Source organism: Myripristis murdjan, chromosome 9, assembly GCF_902150065.1.
Source record: "Myripristis murdjan chromosome 9, fMyrMur1.1, whole genome shotgun sequence".
Classification (NCBI taxonomy): Eukaryota; Metazoa; Chordata; class Actinopteri; order Holocentriformes; family Holocentridae; genus Myripristis; species Myripristis murdjan.
Genome location: NC_043988.1, coordinates 33,430,699 through 33,451,773, shown reverse-complemented (window position 1 = coordinate 33,451,773; position 21,075 = coordinate 33,430,699). Strand labels below are relative to the sequence as shown.

Genomic DNA, 21,075 nt, shown 5'->3' with positions numbered 1-21,075 from the left:
AAAACGAAGCTTGTAGAGTCATTAAGTTAGCCTATTAGCTACTTCCTCCATTGCTAATTTTTTCCCGCCTAATGCTAAGCTAACGAGTAGAAGATACATTTGAGCGTTGAGAGCATAAAAAGTGTGATTTACAGCGATAAATGTTTTGATTTTGTTATTAATAAGTGGGGCTAATTTTACGTTAAGGGTGTGACATTTATGTAATGTGCTTTAAAAATGTGTTTTAGAAGTTACTTTTGTATTTTTGTAGCCAGATGTTAGCCGGAAGGTTTAGCATGAAAACAACAAAAAAAGGAAGGGGCTAATGTTAGCGTCTACATGCTATCGATTGATTGGTAGATTGATTTGAGTGTTTGAGGAGATAAAAAGTGTGATTGACAGGATCAGTTTGTTTGATTTAGGTTGTGTTTATTATCATAAGTGGGTGTAATTATTCCTTTTGGGTGTGATGTTTACATAGCGTCCCTTTTAAAAATGTGTTTTAGCAGTTTTTATTTTGAGCCAGATGCTAGCCAGAAGGGTTTGCATAAAAACAAAAACAAAAAGGTCGTTTTTACCGGCGTGCCTTTTGCAAACTAGTCAAAGATTAAATTATCTCCCCCGGTATCTGGAGGAGGTTTTACCACAATAGTTTGATTTAGGTTTTCCTCATGAGTGTAGTTTCTATTACAGGATGTGATATTTATGTAGCTTCCCTTGATAAATGTGTTTTTATTTTGATTTCCTCTTGAGTTTATTACATGTAACGTTACAAACAATAAGGCCGTGATAAATCTTTGCATTTCGACCGAGCAGAAACATCATGAACTTTGTCAACAATGAGAAATAACGGGCTTTACAACTTAAAATGGAAAATAATTACATGAAATTCAAATACAAACTTGAATTGGCCAACCCAAGTAAAACATAAAATGACCAACATAAATGAAACATCAAATTAAATCAGTGTACACTTAATGATATACTACTTTATGTATTTTTAAGTTGTTTTTGAAGTTTTTAAGTTGTCTTAAACTAGTTTTTTAACCTCTGGCTTTAAGACTGGTTTTACAGTGAATGAATTTGGTCCTCCTCTGTAATGTTCAAGAGGGGTTTTTAATATCCTCTAAAGGAACAAAGTGAAATTTGACTTTCCTTACAGGGAACTAGAGAGCATCACATTGTTATTATGACAGCATACAGGACTAATACAGACTAAAACACGCGGAGGAGGATAGATAGATACTTTATTGATCCCGCAGGAAATTCACAGTTTTTCAGCAGTATCCACAGATTACAGATTAATTAAATAAAAAATTAAAAAAAAATAAATAAATAAAGAATAAGATCTAAGTACAACAGAATAAGATCTGAGTACAACCCAGTGTGCAAAAAGCAATGTGCAAAAAAAAAACAAACAAAAAAAAAAAACGTGTGCATGGGTGTATAAAATGTGCATATTTTTTAATCTTATTTTAGCATATTTTACTAATTCTGCACTCCGTGAAGCCCTTTGGTCAACCTCTGTTGTTTTTAAATGTGCTATATAAATAAAGCTTGACTTGACTCGACTTGACTTGCACGGTGCACTGAGCCCGGCTGTGGCCCGTCTCTTACAGGACAGCTCTTCCCCGGACGACCAGATCCGGATCCAGCTGGTGTCGGTGCCCATGTACGGCATCCTGACCCGGAGCCAGTCGCAGCAGGAGCACCAGGAGCTGAGGGAGTACTCCTACTTCACCATGGAGGACATCAACAAGCACAGGATCAGGTAGCCTGGAGTCGCCTGTAGGCTCTTAAACGTGAAGCGCTTCGCAACCGTGTTTTGAAAAGTGCTATAGGAATAAAGATGATCATTGTTATGATTATTACATAAACCTGAGAGCAAAGCGAGCAAAGTGTGGATTATAGTGGAAATCTTCTCAACAGTGCATTGGACACAGGGTAAACACACAGAAAGCAACTCATAAAATAAAACTATTCCACCATAATGGTCTTATTTTCCTACAGCTATTCCATTATACTTTCAAAATTAATTTGAGAAAGCTAGATTTGGGTTAATAATTTACACCTTGGAGGTTCGGTATCGACAGGATGCTCGAGCCCTTTACGAGGAGGTTTATCTGGCGTTAACCCCGCCGCATGAGGAGATAAAAAAGGCTTCCGAGTTCCTCACACTGCAATCAGCACTCAGATCATTTCCTCAGATTGCAGTTTGAATCGGCCGGGATCATTTTCTCCTCCACATTAGAGCAGGGGAGAAAACAGTAACGGCTGGTAGAAAAGCACCGATTCCTCCTTTCTGGAGTTTCTCCTCACGAGGAAAGCGCTCTGCAAACATTAGTGCCTAATAAGAAAACAAATCAATTAGCAGAAAATATCCGATAGCCTATTCCCCATTACACTCAGTGACTCAGTGTGTTGGTGTAGGCATGGCCAATTAGCATCGCTCCGATATTACCTGCAAGACGTACTGATCCCCCCTGTGAGAGGCGCTGAAATGAAATATAAATATTAACATGCTAACGGCTTCATTTCCATAATGCGGGCCTTGATTAGCTTCAGCGCAGGCCGATCTCTGGGGCCACCTTCAAATCGCCCGTGTTCGTTTTGCCTCCGGCGCTGGACTCAAGGAAAAACAAGCGAGATGAATTATTTTATGGGAATTAAATGGGATTTGAGAAGATTATGCTGGTATGGATTTCAGTTTTATTAGGGCTCTGCGGAGATTAGCGCCGTGTCGTTGTGGGAGGACTCATGCAAAGCTCTTCAAAAGTCCACTTTATCAATACAAGAGTGGCCACACAGACCCTCATTCATTAAGTTATTGTTTGGTTATGGTGAGTCAGCTTTTTCAAACAAGATGGGTATTATAAACACTGTCAGATACACATAATTCAGCTTTGTGTAATTCTAAAATTACACATACACACTCTCTGTTTGCGCACAAAACAAAGTAAAAAGTGACTGTTCCAGAAGTCCATTTATTTCACTTCCATACCAGCTGAGAATATAATCCCCTAATTTAAATCAATGCGTCCATTTCCTGTTTCCTGTCGTCTCAGGTACATCACCTCCTTTGAGACGGGGGGCCAGCCGGTCACCGACATCTTCCACTTTGTCGTGTACGACGGCGACAACAATCGCCTTGACAACCAGATGTGCACCATCACCATCACCTCGACGCCCAGGAAGCCGCCGGCCGTCTCCGTGCGCAGCGGCATCAAGGTACGCACACACACACACCTGCACGGAGACGTGTTGCTGCGGACGCTGTGGAAACACATGCACATTAACACACACACACAAAAGGAGGTAGACACACACAGGCACATTAATGTCACATGTGGAAATCAGCAACACACACAAACTACATTTTCCACATGCTAATATTATGGCTTTGCATTTGTACTCTAGTTTTACAAGCACACACACACACACACACACACACACACACACACACACACACACACTTATTTCCTCACCATTTCACTGCATGCTGATAACCGGCTGGCATAAAATAGCCTGTTGAGTTTTCTGTTAGTTAATGAGTCATGAAGCAACAGCGGGCAACATGGCCGACATGACGCCCCCAGCAGTCCCTCTCACACTGTGTTAGCATGTTTTATAGTGGAACGCAATTTGTCTTAGTCCTAATGAGTCTTTGAAACCGGTTATTGTAACACTGAAGTCTCCGATTAGTCCCCAGACGTCTCCTCATGCGTGCAGATGCATGAAAAAAAAGAGCAAAACTTAATGCTCAAGCCAATTAATTTGACCGAAATGCAGGGCAGAGTGGGACTTGTGCGTTAACTGCATCTGTAAGGGGTTGATTTTATTTGGGGAAACAGAAAAATACAGAAAAACTAGAAGGACTTTCAGGGAGTGAAAACCTCCACCAATACCAAACAACTTGCCGCTACACCCAAAGCCATCATTCCTTCCATTTAATGTTGAATTGATTTTTTTCTGACCCTGCGAACATGCCCTCAGGAATTGAAATCAAGTATCTAACTCTATTAGTTAAATTGTTATGGCCAAAAAAAAACAGCAACAATAATCTAATAGCAAAAAATCCCATCAGAGCCAAAATCCAATCAATTGTTCTTTGGCCCGAGGCCAATCTGTCCATTAAAAGTAATGGAAATCTGCTCATATGTTTTTTGAGATACCCTGCTGACAGGCAGACAGACAAATAAACAAACTGTCAGGGGAAAAAAAACAAAAACAGAACGTCATTAGCAGAAGTAAAATATCTCATGTCTGTTTGACCTCAGAGGATAGCAGAATCAAAATTAGATTTAGTGGCCAGTTTGCACACACAAGGTATTCAGCTTTGTGTTGTGCTCCAGTTGATCACATCAGACATGAAACAACACAAAATATATAAAAGAGGTAAATTAAAGCTTTGAAGTAGAAACTAAGGGACATTTAGTTCTCTTATCTGTACAGAATGCCTGTGGTTCTCTGCTGGAGCCGGACTGATTACACTGACAGCAAACCGTGGAAGTCAGAAATAGAAAATAAATGGATAAACATACAGATCTGGAGTACTGCAGCGGGTACAAAATGGTGAAAAGTGTTGAAGTATTAGTGTGCAAGATTTGCAATTCCTCATTTTCAATCAGTTTTTAATGCTTCCAAAGACTGAAGAACACAGCAGCACTTACTTTGAGAAACTAATTGAAAAACGGTTGATGAAGTTGCTGCGTCTTTTGTTGTTGTGAACAAAAAACATAAAGTCGTGTCATAAAGTCGTGGCTACTCCTGCCAATTAACGCATTTCCTGCCCTGTTTTGCAAGGAGAAATATGGATGTATTGAATCACCAGTGGGTGAGGTTTGCTCTGTCCAAGCTCAAAAACTGAATTAACCAAAAGAAAATTATGTAGAGTTGCTTTAAATTGAATACCCAAGCCAAGTTAGCTGGCTGCTGTTGTGAATTTTAAAACTGAAATCGGTCAAATATCAGCAGTGCATGGCTGCTCATAATCCTGCTTCCTGTGCAAACCAGCATCAGACAGACGAGTTTATGCACAAGCGGCAAAGTGAGTTCAAAAGTATGACATCATGTGATATGTACGTAGAATTTAAGCAAGAACTTTACCTGGAAAAGAAGCTGTTATGTGAAAACCAAAAGCGCAAACAGGTTATTTATAACTTTCGGATGAACACCAGAATTCTCGAGGCCACTGGAAGATAAAGGCCTGGATAGAAACCAAGAGGAAGTGCAACCTTTGTAATGATTAGGCAAGGCAAGGCAAGGCAAGTTTATTTGTATAGCACATTTCAGCGACAAGGCAATTCAAAGTGGTTTACATAGAGCATAAAGGCATTAAAACAATATAAAAGCAACACAAGAAAACATACATAATAAAAATTAATAAAAAGAAGCTAAAAGGAGAATAAGATAGAACAGGAAGTTATTATTAGATTATCGTTTGGGAGAGGAATATCATATCTTGTTTGACTGTAAGAATGTAAGCATACTGACTTATAGACAGAGGTATTTGCCATCTAATCTCATAAGCCAAAAGTTATTTGTAATCTTGTTGCCTAGGTCCGTGCCGTCATTTTGTTTCTACTCTAAGTCCTGTTTGTGCTCCATAACATGTGATCATGGTCTTGAGTAAATAAAGTAAAAGTAAAAAGTAAAAAAAAAAACAAAGTTCCATATCAGGCAAAGAAATTATAGTCATAACTCAGTTGGCTTGTTCTCCTGTTAGATCATCAAAAATCCACCGGCATTTCTTGTTATTTTGTCTTTTATACAAGTCCTTGATGGAAGGCAAAATCACATTACGGTAAAATATGCATTCGAAAAGGTAATCAAAAGATCATGGAATATCCTTGAAACTAACTTTATACTAGTCACTTGGCTCCAAAATAATGTTCTCATTTCCTTTTTCATCATAGCTGTGGTAAGACACTCGCGCTCTGTACCGAGTGTTATCTGTGTCGGGAGTTATGGCGTTCATAATTCAGTTTTTACTGACACGTTTTATACCCACTCTGGGGCTGAAGCTCTCTAACCCCAAACAGTCTGTCAACAGGAATAAATGTTACGCATAAGATGGCAATAAAACTTAACCACCAGATTAAAAAGAAATATTAAGAGAGGGGAAAATCAAACCTCTCATTCCACCTCGAGTGGTTCACGTTTATAGATAACAACAGCCCAGACAGGACACGGGCAGGATGTGGATGACTTTCAGGACTATTTCACGACTGTTTTTTTTTTTTTTTTTTTTTTACCTGTTTTTCTTTGACGTGCATATTTAGGTGCAGGAAGGTGGGCGGGTCCAGCTGTCCACCAATCACATCATCGTGTCGGACCTGGACACGCCCAGGAAGGAGCTGCTGGTTTGGCTGGTCAGTCCTCCAAAGTACGGCTTCATCGAGAACACCAAGAGAGGTGAGTGTGTGTGTGTGTGTGTGTGTGTGTGTGTCTGTATGAATACATTTGTCTTGCTGTCCTTTGAAACCCACTTTAGTTCGGCCTTTACTCGTTTCCCCAAGAGCAAAAAAACAAAACAAAAAAAAAAACAGAGAGAGGCCATTTTCAAACATGCAAAACATACTCAAAACCACACGTACTTCACAAAACCTTCAAAGTGAGGATGTTTCCTCAAAAAGAGGAACAGGCTAGTTTATCTCTTTGGGTTTGGGTTAAGGTGTGATGCCTGGGACACACCAAGCCAACTTCAACGACCAGAAGCCAGCTGAGACAGACGGTGAGACGTCTTGGTGTTGCCTCACATTTCCTGCTGAAACTTGATGAACACGTCACACAGACTACATACAGCTGGCAGACGACATGCTGCACATTCTGCGCCTGCTGAGAGGAAATTAGTCACCATACCAGGAGGGGGCAGCATTCTCAAAAAAGTCAAACGGAGGCCTTGGGATCGTGGACAAAGACAAAGAAACAGCCTAGTTTCATTTTACAAATCAGGAATCTGCAGCTGCCCTGGCGCTGTCGGCCCGAAGCTCTGATGTTGTGGCGGGTTGGTTTGCCACAACACTCTCTGGCTAGTTAGCATGCTAGCTGCTTAGCACGATATCAGCACAACTGCATTTCCACTTTTTTTCCTCATGGCTTGGTTCTTTAGGCTAATCAGAAAGCCCCCTTCTCTCTCCGAGGTGTCTTGGTGGCTCTAGTGGTAGAGCGCGTACCACGTATGAGTCCTAAACGAAGAGGCATGGGTTTGATTCCTTTGCCCTTCTCTGCATGTCATCCACCTTCCTCTGCCCTGTGTGTCCTGTCTCTCTCCACTCCTACTGTCAAATTCAGCAGAAATGACAAAAAAAGTTAAATTAAAAAAGGCCGCTCTATCGCTGAAGATGCTGAGGAGGTTCAACAAGGTCTGTGCAGGACACACCGGACGTCCTGCAGGCGATCACCGGGCAGACGGCCCAACGAGGTCCCGGGCTGTTTGCTTTGGGTGTCAGAGACTTTAGTTTGGTGCAAAGTCTTACAAATAGACCTTAAAAAGTGCTAAAATATCTGAAAGACAGCATTTAGAGGTTTTCTTTTTACTACAATGCAGTGGCAGGTTTTTTTTTTTTTTGGGATCCTTTTTCCTCTCTGCTGCCCATTCACAGCTTCAGGACATTCATTTGCTGTGCTCAATTAGAAATGAGCTAGTCTCACCAGCTTTGCTTTTTTTTATTTTTTTTTTTTTTATTTGGCTTAAATTTAATTAGAAGTAGCATTAAATAGGTCTCAGAGCCTTTTCCCTTTCTGAAAGCTGCAGATACCCTGATGGAGCCAAATTAGTATAATTCCAGTTATTCCTTTGACATTTTGGAGGCTGGCAGGGCAAGCCTTGAGTTTTGCAGACGTTTTGGTTTTGTTTTGCAGCGGCTCCATCTGCATATGCAAAACATACATGTGCTGTGTGGGTACACGTGTCGCAGCGCTAACTGTGTGTATGCTCACTCTTACACCTGCGTTGCTCAGCATAATTCATTATTTTCTCATATCTATTTATGCCTCAGACACACACACACACACACACACACACACACACACACACACACTGGTCGAGCTCCCCGTGGTGTCGCTGCCATCTGTCACAACTTGATTGTGTTGTGGATGTCACTGCCAGAGAGCCGACTTACAGATGGAGCCATTGTAGTAGTCCCACTTTTTTTCACCGCGTGCTCACTCCACTGCCGCTGCTGCACCGTCCCTGCATCCTCAGGAGGAAATGTTTGGAAAAAAAATGAGGGGAATGCGTTGAAAAGTATACAGTTCTCCGAGGGGGGAACTGTATCCTCGCAAGTCTCCAGTCAAATCAGTCGCAGACCTGGGCATAGACAGACGGTGAAAATCCAAAAACACAAGATCTGTGGAGTAATTCACTTACGAGGTAATGGATAAGCAGCATACTCCGTTTTTTTAGCAAGAATGTTACAGAGAAGATGACAATATTTGGAGTTGCCTGGTTCGCACAAGTATCCAGTCCAGTGAAACAGCTGCCAGACGGTGAAAGATATGAGGAACACATCAGCTGTGTATTATCGTAGAAAAAGTAGCTTCCTCCATCATCCAGTTGATACGAGCAGGCCGGCTGCAAATGTGGCTGTGTTTTCCATCAGCAGAAGCAACAAGGAATAATCTGGACGAGAGACAGGAAGTTGGTTTTGTAAGTACACCAGTTAAGGTTAGACAAATCCCGAAACGAAAAACCAAAGTAGGCACATTTTACAGCTGCACACTTTTACTGGCTGTTCACATTTAGTACAAAAGTGACACAAGCGACGGGAAGCCAGGAATTTCCAATGGCAGCCGGCGACACGAAGCGACACCAGCTACAGCGGCCAAAGCAGCACAGAGCGAGGCGACAAGGGAAAGATGAACATTTCTCAACTTTAACCTCTTAAGACCCAAGCTCTTGTTTGATATGCATTTTTTATTTCTCTTTGCTATTTTGGCTTATTGGACCCTGATAGGTATAAAAACTAAGCATCATCTTTTTACATGGTGTAGTTTTAGAGAAAAATGATGTGGACACTGGTTCTCAATTTCCTTAAAACACAATAAAATCAAAAGTCAAAAGGGTGCAAAAGTCTTTATTTCCAACCTGAACATTGCAGGTTTTGTCCTGACTGCTTTGTCTTGCATTAATAACACATGCAAACATATTTTTGAACGTGTTTTGAATATCACAGTGCAAAAAACAAAATGGAGTAACAACATTTTTGCCCCCTTTGGACAGTCACAGCTACAGTAAGGCATCATATGCTTGTAAGAAAATATAAAACAAGTAGTGGTAGGTAGTGTAAGGGTCCACATACGTGGCCAGACGGCCCCAGGTAAGCAGAATTAACTACTACAGTAATATAACCCAAAATGTGATGTCCACGCATGTGTACGCCAGGTCCTAAGAAAATGAACCGCGTGTCCTGTGTGACATGAAGGTGCAAACTCACCAATCAGAGTGCCGGTTTCACACAGACACGCCTACGCAAGCAACAGGCTCCAGGAGACAGTGACGAAAGACTAGAGGCGACAGTTTCTCTTTTTTTGGTTCATAGTGTGAACGGCCGGTTCGAGGATAGCGAGGCGTCCTGATTTCAGACGTTTTGGTGGCACAAACCTTCAGTGAATCCATCAGTTATCAGCAGCTGCAATCCATCAGCATCGGTGTCGTCTTTCAAAACCCATATCTGTCAAACGACCTCTGGTTCTGCTGCTTCAGAAGGGCTTTCATGATTCATCAAAAAACCAGAAAATATCCAGTATATTTCAGTAAGAGCCACGCATTGATGGATCACATGAAATATTTCAACCTTGTCAAAAAAACTGCCGTGCAATCTAGTACATAAAACAAATGATCAGCATGCCATCATCCACCACCACCACCTCACCAAATATGGATAACGAGTGAAGGTCTGTTACATTCTTGGTGGCCGCTTGGTTTTCATATAATACATTAAACAATTATTGTTATGGTTCATTGCATGCTGTTTTTTAGGTGCATCTGTGGATTGGATCTGGATTATTTTGTCATTAGGATTTTTTGAGGATACTGTGAATGCATCTCTAAGACAGATCTTTCAAAAATAGCTCTTTGCACCAGTAGTTTTGCAGCAGAAGATGGAAGCTCGCTGAGTTTTTGACGGATTGCTCGCAGATAGCACCTATTAACAAACACCATCAGCCGAGGAAACTTGTGCCAGTTGCTGCAAAAGGTTTGGAGACGTGACGCTTCCTTCGCAAATGTCCACACGTCCCATTTGAACGCCGCTTTGCGTTTTAAGAGCGACTCACCTGCAGTGCGAGATAACAACATGAAGGCGGGCGTGTGGCGTCGGCCGCCACAGAGTGGCAGGGAGGCCCGTCTCCCCGCTCCACGGCGGCTGTCCTTGATGCTCGGCGGAGCGGAGGGAGCGGCGTTGGTATTCAGAGAGGGGGAGCAGAGGCAGCAGCAGTGTGAGGTGACAGTATTGGTGCTGCCACCGGGGCAGCAGGGGGGCAGCCGGTGTCAGTGCCAATGTGTCGGCTGCACTCGGGCACACATGCAAGAACACACACACACACACATGCAAAGGCAGAACACGCTGTCCTACATCCTGATGTAATGCGTTTTTATTGTTAGTATTATTCACACACACACACACACACACACACAGACTCCATATACATGCAAATCACCCTCTGCTGGGTGTTGTCATGTCTGAAACCATTTTACATTTTAATGGTTAGCACAGAAACATACACACATACATGAAAAACACATTCTCCCACATCTACTCTGCACTGCACTGCACTTATTGTAGCTGGTGAGACGTTCACATACACTAAAGCAGACACCTACACACAGTCACTAACATGATGACACGTTAGCCTTGTTGTATATTCTTTTCAAATTAGCTTTCTTTCTGAAAGGTCAATTGTTCCATCCATGATTCATTCAATGCAGAAGCACGCTTTCCTGATGAGCACAGTGAAAAGAGAAGAATTGCAAAGAAAAGAAAACAAGTCCTGCAAAAAAGAAAGTCTGATTTTATTTTTCTTGAATTTGGCTGGTTGCAGTTTGCAGATGACCTGTGCTACAGTGGAATGGGAAACTTGGTAACCAGCAGAAATAAACTTGGCAGCCACAGTCAGAATTCGCCAGCGTTTGTCTGCTGGCTGGAGGTGATTTCCCTTCCTGGTTATCATTCAGCGAGGGCACGCGCTCCGATAAGAGAGTCCACCTCCTCATCCTGTAACAGTCAGAGGATGGTGATGTGATTTACTGTTGCTGGGTCTGAAACACACACACACACACTCACACACACTCACACACTCTCCCACACAGCAGCTATCCCCTGTCAAGGCCTGACACGCCTCGCCTCGGTGTCATCCATCTTCCTTGGCGAAGACGCCTCAAACTTCTGAGATTTCAGGGTTGATTTCGAACATTCGCCGCCACTCTCCACTCTCCTCAGGTGTCATAAGTGCCAGTTCGTGTCAGATCAGCCCAGGTGGGTTTGGGCGGAGGCTGCAGGGAACTGCAAAAGTCCAAAAGTCGTGCATCTGTCCTGCCCTGAAGCTGCAGGCCCTTCTGGCTCAAATGAAATAAAAGGACTTGGTTTGAGGAGGTGCGGGGAAGTAAACCTAAATCAGGTTTACCCATTTTTAATATAGTAATGCTATTTTTGAAAATATACAGTTGTTTTTTGCTCATATTGGAGGTTACAGTTTACCTGCTTTTTTGTTCATCGCTGTGTTTAGTAGAGATTTGTACCATTTGGGCTGATCACCGAAACGTCTGAATAAAAACCTCTGAATAAATCTTACAAATGTTTGAAATGCTAATATCTAAATTTAAGGCCGTAAGTGATCTTGTTCTAGAAAGATCGAATGCAGGGCAGATGCGGGGTAAATGCACAAAGTCAGACTTCTGCAGTGGCTGCTGCTGTTAATACTCTGATGCATTTGTCTCACTCGTCTCTCTCTTTCCTCAACACGTCTCTGTCCACCAGGGGGCTCAGTTGGCGGCTCACGGGTTGTCACCGCAGACGCTCCGTTCACCGTGGAGGACCTGATGTCGGACCACATCTTCTACGTTCAGGACGGCCAGAAGAAAACAGCGGCCAAGCAGGACGTGTTCAGCTTCTACATCAGCGACGGACACAGCCAGACCGAGGCCTTCAACATCGAAATCGACATCCAGGTCGGTGGCGCTTGAATATCAGATATTACACCTGCACTTCTGACGCCGAGCCTCGGCAGAGTGGGGGAATGGTGCAGATTTATGTAAGTGCAAACTAAAGTCATTACAACCTGGCAGAAAATGAGGTTGGTGACCTTTTTCTCAGCAGAACATGTGAAGGGACGACACGTCTGTGACTGTACTGTGAGATTCTCATTAGGAAAAGGAACTGTATCATTATTTTTGCTCCACTGAACTGTGTCTAAATCGATGGGGGCAAGTGGCCTGTATGACTAAAAGATGCTTTTAATGAGGAAAAGCTCCCAAAAAAAAAGGGACTGACATGCACACTTGCAAGAGAGAGCATTAAAAGCCTTTATTGGAAAGAAGGCATGGTAACACTGACTGGTTTCACTGTTAAGGAGTGATGAGAGAGTGCATGTCAACAGCAGTATAATCAATTAATCCATTATGTTTTCAAAAATGTAAAACACAAAGTACAAAAAGGCATTACAAACGTCAATATCACCCAAATTATTTAATAAAAAAAATCATAGAACTGGCCTGAAATCTATCTCATCATTTAGACTCTTTTTCTCCAGTAGCTCCTGTAGGAGGTTACTATATTTTACACAGGTGAGCGGTTGGTTTCTCCACTCTCCACTGGATCCAACATTTTAATGAGGTCCAAGTTCAGAACCAGTGAACCCAGCATGTAGCTGTGATCCTGACGCTGGGAGAGTCTGTTCTCGCTGCCTCTCCTCACCCTGGAGAATACCAGAGAGAATCCTGCTCACCTCCCTGACAGTAGAGAGACTCAGGAGAAGTTTCTGTGTTTTTTTTTAATTTTATTTTACAACCAGTACAGTTTGTTCGCACAGGAGGCCCATTTTGGAAGTGGTAGGTTATCAAAACTCACCTTCGTAAGTCCTTATACCTAAATCACACGCGATCACGTTCAAACCTCATGCCTCTTTTCAGCGTCTGTGCTGAGAGAACAGAGTTTCCTTTGACGTAGCAATGCAATTCTGTTAACTTTTGACATTTTTTTTGTAATAATAATCCTGCCAATCACTGCAACACGGTCAAACCTCGTCGACATCTGGGACGCTGTGCACCACCGTCCAGTTGTACAGGCTATGGTTATGTAATATCGCCGCTGTTTTCACGTGGACCGCACAAACCACAAGAAGCATGAATAAGCTACAAGAGGGAGACAGGAAAACAAAACACTCCATCGACTCAAAACTCCACTGACTTACTACTTGTTCGCTGCTGCGGGTTAATCTGCACAGTATTGTCGAGATTTGTGTATGAGGAAGCAATGAGTCAAAGAGTCCAACAAACTGCTACTCAAGTAGAGGTACTTTTATTTTGTTGAGATTTTACTTAAGTTGAAGTAGACGTACTGCTGTTCACTGTTACTTCAGTTGTGGTGGAAAAAGTTTATCTGGTGCCTTGTTTTATGAAAAGTGAAACCTCTTCCAAGTGTCTGCTGTCAAGGTGAGTAGTTGATGAATAATTTTAGTTTCAGGAGGGAAGCATCCCTTTGATATTGATTCAGTTCTTTAACAGCAATGCAGTTTGAGATTGTAAATCATGATTCAAGTCAACAATTCAATCCAACACTTATCGGCAACATTTTGTAAGCACTAAATAAACAAATGCAATACAGTAAGTTTATCCATTTTTTCCCCCTTATAGATTCTAATTAATTCAGACAGAAGTCAGAGTGATTCATTCTGTTTATTTCTTTTGCCAGAAATTGTGTGGTTGAGTTTTGGTTGTTGCAGCATCGGGGAAAAAGAGAGCCGAGAAGGTCTTTGACAACCGGACACTTCATCAATTATTTAAAGACAGGCCGTCTCTGTTGCGCCCAAAAGGTTCTCGAGACGTCCGACTTTTCTAATGAAAGAGATTGATCGCCGTTTGCCATGTGTGACTTCACCCAGAAAAAAAAATAAAAAACAGGTTTATGCTCCGGCTGCCTGTATTCTTCTCACTCCAAATAAATCCCAACATCAGAATCCATCACTTAAACCTGCTTAAGTCCTGAGTTGAATTGATGATGCTGTCAGCGGGGCGTTATGTGCACGAGTGTGTGTGCACGTGTGTGTGTGTGTGTATGCGGCGGTGTACACGTGGTCATGGGTGTGCACGTGCTTGTGCACATGGGCAGAGTTGTGTGTGTGTGAAAGTGAGGAGTGAGGAAACAGAGTGTGTGTGCACATCTGTCTTTATTGTGCTGCAAGATTTGGCTTTAACCCTTTATCGGGCAAGTGACTATTTTTGGTAATTTCAAAAATTTCACATATCATGCCCATCCCCTGTCTCAGTTAGTTAGTAATCATTTGGTCACCCAGCCAATCAGCAAAGATCGCTCTACATCCCAGGTCACATGATTGTGGCATTTGACCAATCTCAATGGCTTTGATTTTCTATTACAAAATGAAAATTTTAGAAAAGTAATAAAGTCCTGTCATGTTCTCTAATAACAGTCTAGGGTTGTTTTTTTGAATTTCAAAGTATTTCAATGAGTGCCCTATAAAGGGTTAATCCTAATAAAAGTCTGGATTTAAAGGAAGAGTCCACCCAAAAACACTTAAACCACTGTTTACCTTTAATTCCCGTGTCCGTTCGGTCGTCTGGTGTCTGTTTCCTCTGGCCAGCCGTGGACGAGGGGACGTCATGTCCAGATATTTCCACCAGCTACAGTCAGAAAACGTTCCAGCGGTCTTACACATCAACAGTAAACGTCAGGTTTTGGTGTCAGTTTATGACTCTTAGGACCATCTAGTGGCTATCACAGTCCAAATCTGTACACAGACTCAAATGGTCAGGAGTTCTAAACTAAAATATTTCAGTTTGAGGCAATGTTTTTAGACTAGAAGAAGATAACATAATGCAGCCAGAATAGTTTGGCCGACACTGATCAATAACGCTGCTGTTAAAGGTTTAAATCCATCTGATCAATCGAATTTGGAAACACGTCGTTATCTGTACAGACGACATAAGATAAGATAAGATAAGATATTCCTTTATTAGTCCCACGGTGGGGAAATTTCACGTATTACAGCAGCAAAGTGGATAGCAAGATATGAAGCATAATTTACACTATAAACAGTATATACAGATAATAAGTACCAAGAAAAAAATGTTCAAGTGAACGGGAGCTGCTGCAACAAGCTGCCACTAGAGCGGCGCCATCTTGAATGCATCTTGAATACATGACATGTTGTTATTATTTGTTTGTTTGTGTCTTGGAGCAGAGTAACGAGGACAGAAAGCCGCTGGTGTCGGTCAGCAGCATCCACGTGGAGGAAAACTCTGGAGTCGTCATCACCAACTCGTCTCTCAACGTGCGCGACCAGGACACCCCGGAGAACGAGATCCTCTTCACCGTCGTCAGAAAGCCCTCATATGGTGAGGACGATTCACACACACACACACACACACACACACACACACACACAGGAACTGCTGGACAAAATGAAGCTTTATTCTCTTTTCAGCCACTGGAAGTTCAATGCAAAAACTCAAAATCTTACCAAGATTATTTGTCTTATTTCAAGTCAAAAATGTCTTATTCCTAGTCAAAATATCTCATTACACTTAAAATAAGACATGATCACCTCAGAAGTAACTTGTTTTTAGACAATTGTCTCTTGTTTCAAGTGAAAATTTGATTGAAACAAGTGAAAATTTGCTTGTTTCATTGGCAAAATTTGTTTCTTGTTTCTAGCTGATTTTCACTTACTTAAAGTGAATTTTCACTTTTTCCACTGGCAAATTTTGCCAATGAAACAAGCAAATTTTCTAAAAATTGTCTAAAAACAATTTACTTCTGAGGTGATCATGTCTTATTTTAAGTGTAATGAGATATTTTGACTAGAAATAAGACATTTTTGACTTGAAATAAGACAAATAATCTTGGTAAGATTTTGCATTTTTGCAGTGTTGATGCAGTCATTAGTTAATTAGCTAAAGTTTTGCGTTAAAATGCTAAAATATTGAAGTAATAACACGGGATAAATGCTTAAGGGAGGATTTTTGCGATACTGACACAATCATACACACGATACACATCTTTCACACATTTTTCATTTTCATTGTCATTCACCTGTCATACGATCATGGAGCCTCACTGAGATGACCATTTCCTTCTCTAACGACACCTGAGAGCAAAAAAAAAAAAAAAACTTAAATGAAATGTGACAAAAAAAATACATTAATAATGCAGACCTAATTTCCAGCGTCAAACTGTCAGCAGCACCCAGAGATTACATTACAAAAAGCAGTTATTAATGTCTCGGTAAATGTGAGATATCATTGCTTCAAACTGACTGAGAGAAACAAAGGAAATCATTTCACTTGTTTCATAATGAAGAAGGAAGGACCTCATCTCACACACACCTGAAACTGATTAAAAGTCCAATATCACCACATTATGCATGTTTCCATATGGGAGTGCAGGTTTGCTTCCGATGTAAGGACCCGTCAGGATTTCAAAGCTGCTGTTTGTCGCTTATCAAGACCTTACATGTGACTTAAAGCTGATTTTGTCTAAAACAATATACCGATATACCGAGTCACTGAGTCAGCTAAAACAGAAGCATCAGCGTTTTTTGCTGGATGTTCATAAACGGCAGTGGTAGTTTAAGGCTGTGATGTTTTTTTTGTGTGTGTTGCTGTTTCTAACAAATGCAGCAAAAAGGCAAAATTTGAAATGAGATGAAAATATGGGAGGGAATTGGGAGAAATAAAACTGTTGGAGAACAGCGGGACGGGGGGGAGAAAATTTGGAAATCTCTCAGGAAAACTGGATGATAAAAATACACTTATTTTCATGCACAGACACACACACACACACACACACACACACACACACACACAGCACACACAGTTTACTCTCACTGGATATCAACACAAGGAAAAAACTGCCTAATCATGAAAATGCAAATGCAGATATATACACACACACAAGTGCAATCACACTTATACACAAGCTAACAGAGAGTTATGCTTATTGGGAGTCGGTGTGTGATAGTAAATAGTTCTGTATGCGATAGAGATACAGACACACACACACACACACACGCACAAACACACACACACACACCTGCCCTCACTCATGTAAACACATTACTCTCACTTCTGACGCTCAGACAGTTTAAAGGAGACAAACACACCGCTCTCTGCTGCAGAGCCACGCAGTGACTGCAGTCATCCCTCACACACACACACACACACACACACACGACACACACTGATCGACTGACCTCCAAACATTACCCTTCACTGTCACAAATTAAGTTTTATGTTGCTGCCTGTGAAGTGACAGTAATACGACGTATGAAAATAAAACCTGTCACCTGTGTCTGTTTCTAGCATTGATTTGTGTGCAGGAAGAGGCTCTGTGCCGAATATTCAGTCAGAAGAAAACAACAAATCTAGATTTGTTGTTTTGATTTGACTTGTCACCTGTTTTGTGCAGTAGATTAAGTTTGTAATCCATCATGAAGTGACTCATCACAGGGAAAAATGCTGCAGTGTGTTAAAGCGACACTGGAGTCAGCTGATAGCCTAATGGCAAATTCAGGCCACATGCAAAGTGAGTTTTCGCCTGTTTGCCTCTATTAGCCTCTGTTTGCGTCTTTGCGTGTATTTGCGTCTTTGCGTTGACTTTGCATGTAATCGCACGGCGTGAAAAACTCACTTTGCATTTGGTCCGAACACACAGGTACGCTTGAGCCTCTGAATATTAAAACTCAGCCAATCAGGAGAGTGGTTATGAATCTGATAATTACTGAGATGGAAGAGCAGCACTAGAGAATAAATTATAACAATATTTATAAACAAAATATCCAAAAAGTCCACTTGAAAATCCTCCACAGGTCTTTAGGTTTCAGCCGACGTTGCATCTGGCAGAGGCAGAAGTCAATATGCATTCATTTATGTAATAACTTTAGACCTCCCAAGAAAAACAGGAGAGAAAAAAAAACTTTTGAGAAAGCCATGGACTCATCAGATGAGCTAATTATCCATGCTATAATTTAAATGATATAATTCTTCTATAAACTGTGAAATGTGGTCACTACAGACACCTGCTTTCCAGTGTCAGCAGTGCTGCAAAATGCAGGGTGATATGAGTGGCTGATAAACTCGTTTGGCGTCAGACTGAAAGTAACGAATCCTCATTTACATGTCAAAGTTTCCAGTTGGAGCTTTAATGTCTAAAGACCGAACAAGAAACCTGTCGATGATGTTTTTCCACACAAGACACATTTACATGGAGTCGGCCGGCTGTGGCTCTTTTGCAGTGTGAGAACTAGTTTATTTGGATCCAGGCTCCAGTTTATCAGACGGTTTAGTTTCTTCTTCTTCTTCTTCTTCTTTTTCTTCTTCTTCTTCTTCTTCTTCTTCTTCCCCTCCTGATCTGCATGTCTACGCCCTCTAGAGGACAGGAAAGAGGAACGTCGGCTTGTAAAACAAATTCAGGGACTCAAAGAAATTGTATAGCAACTGCATTGAAGTAGAAGTGTTGAAGTTGAAAATGTTGGTTATCATAGCAACACCACCTCTCTTGCTTTATCTACCAACCCCCCCCCCCCATCCGCCCACCCCCCACCTCCTGCTCCGGGACGTCCCTCATCCCCGTCCCGCCCAGTAAAAGCATCGTAAAGCAGCCGCATGTCGCACCGCCATAAAACTACAGCCGTGGACAGACAGGAGGACAGGGAGTGATTTCATACAGGACGATGAGTCCCGGGCAGGCCGGCTTGTTAACAGACCACACACACACACACACACACACACACACATACACACACACGCAAAGTCACACACCTGACATTTATCAGAGAGACAGAGACTCACGCAATTTCAGACAGAAGTGGGCATGGAAGTTATGGGGCAAGATTCACATTTTCTGTCATAACATAAATGTCACTGGAACACTCTCTCTCTTTCACACACACACACACGCACACACACACACACACACACACACACACAAACACACAGTCACCTTGCAGGATGCCGTAAAACTTGCTCCATGTCAACACACGGGATCCAAACTAAAAGGCCTGTCGCACTTTGAACAAATGAGAATCTTTTTTTAAGTGAAAAGATGCTGCTGCAATAGATATGGAATAGAACAGAATATACCACTACTACTGTTAATGATAATAGTAATACTACTACTACAGCTACTACTAATACTAATACTAATACTACTAATAATCATAATATATTTAGAATCAGCATATTTGTCAAATGATAAATTGCTAAAACATGTTTTGTTTTGTCATAATGCAATATTTTGTGTAGATTTTTGACCCAAAACAAACAAACAAACAAACAAATTAATAAATGAATTCATAAATGAAGGAGATGAAATAATGGATACATGGTTAAAAAAGCAGCATAGACAGAAAACAGGAGTGATTTACATTATACATATGAAGATGTATTTGTGTGAAGGAGACAGAGAGTGTGTGTGTGTGTGTGTGTGTGTGTGTGTGTGTGTGTGTGTGTGTGTGTGTGTGACTGAGGATTGAGGCTGAATCCCATTTATGTTGTTTTTATTTTAAAAGCTGTGTAATTGAGTGGAATCTAAAACTCTCATTACTTCCAACAAAGACTTTTCTTTTATGTTTCGCATGAAAACGTCCTCCATCTGAGATGCATGGACTCAAATAAATCCAGTGATGAGGTGCAACCTGACACCTTCACACACACACACACACACACACACAAAAATCAGTTTACACACAAAACCCAGCAGACCTGCATCCCCTTGCCTAAGTAGTTTTTTATTGCATTTTTATTTTCTTAGCATCACCTTTTTATGTTGTTTATATTTATATTTATATTGTTTTATTGCCGTCTATTGTATTTTTATTTCCTTGTATCGCATTTGTATATTGTTTTATTAGCTTTGAGCATTTGTATTTTTAACTTGTAAAGCACTTTGTGAGTTCTCTCTGGGAAAAGCGCTGTATAAATAAATTTTACTTACTTACTTAGAAGCTGAATGATGTGAGAGTTTCCCGTGCGTGATTCTCTCCTCCCTCCAGGTAAACTGCGCAGACGTCAGTTCTACTCCGAGCCTCTGGAGAACGGGCGCGTCCTGTTGCAGGGCGCCACCTTCACCTACCAGGACGTCCTGGACCAGCTGCTGGTCTACACGCCCGAAACCGTCAGCGGGGGCGCCGACGAGCTGGGCTTCACGCTCACAGACGGCATCTACACCCACACGGGCCGGCTGGAGTTCACCATGGACGTCAGGAGGAGCGAGGGGCCGCGCATGACCGTCAACAGAGGCCTGCAGCTGGCCGCCGGTGAGAGGGGGGAGGGGCTTATCTCGTTCTGTTTTTGTGTTTTTAGGGAGAGTGCCTCATTTGTGCCGATACTGGGCCTCCACGCGCCCTGCTAGTCCCATCAGTGGGTTTGCTGGTACAAATACACGCTGCACGGGCCGAGCTTTGTTCAAACCCACAGAACTTTATTTGAAATTCCAGTGGGGATCGCAGAGGTTTCCAAAATGCCAAACACGTCCCGCTGAGTTCCAGTGGAAATAAAAAAATCCATAAAATGCACAAGACATCAAGATATTTTCACTTTGATGTGATGTGAAACAACAGCGTCTTGCCTTGAAATATTTCACTCAATATAAAGTGTGATGGAGCTTCAGCGGCTCAGAACAGACATGCTGTGTTTCATTGTTACACAATGTGGAAGAAAAGTTTCTCCATGTTGTGTTTTGAAACTACTTCAGGGGAAATTTAAAAGAAAAGAATTTTTTTTTGGGGGGGGGGGCACCCATGTCCTTACCACAGCGGCCTGGGTTCAAATCCAACCTGAGCCCTGTGCTGCACGTCATCTCCTCTCTCTCCCCTGCATTTCCCGTCACTCTCTACTGTCACCCAATAAAGCAGAAATGCAAA

The 21,075-nt window shown here is 41.8% G+C and overlaps 1 protein-coding gene across 1 annotated transcript in view; it reads left to right on the top strand.

Annotated features, from left to right (window-relative positions):
- The window catches only part of fras1 (Fraser extracellular matrix complex subunit 1), a 321,197-nt gene that overhangs the window by 250,908 nt on the left and 49,214 nt on the right, over window positions 1–21,075 (top strand). The window contains 6 exon segments of the mRNA XM_030059979.1: window positions 1,599–1,750; window positions 3,045–3,207; window positions 6,261–6,393; window positions 11,958–12,148; window positions 15,397–15,550; window positions 20,206–20,469. Of these exon segments, the coding sequence (XP_029915839.1) occupies window positions 1,599–1,750; window positions 3,045–3,207; window positions 6,261–6,393; window positions 11,958–12,148; window positions 15,397–15,550; window positions 20,206–20,469 (1,057 nt within the window).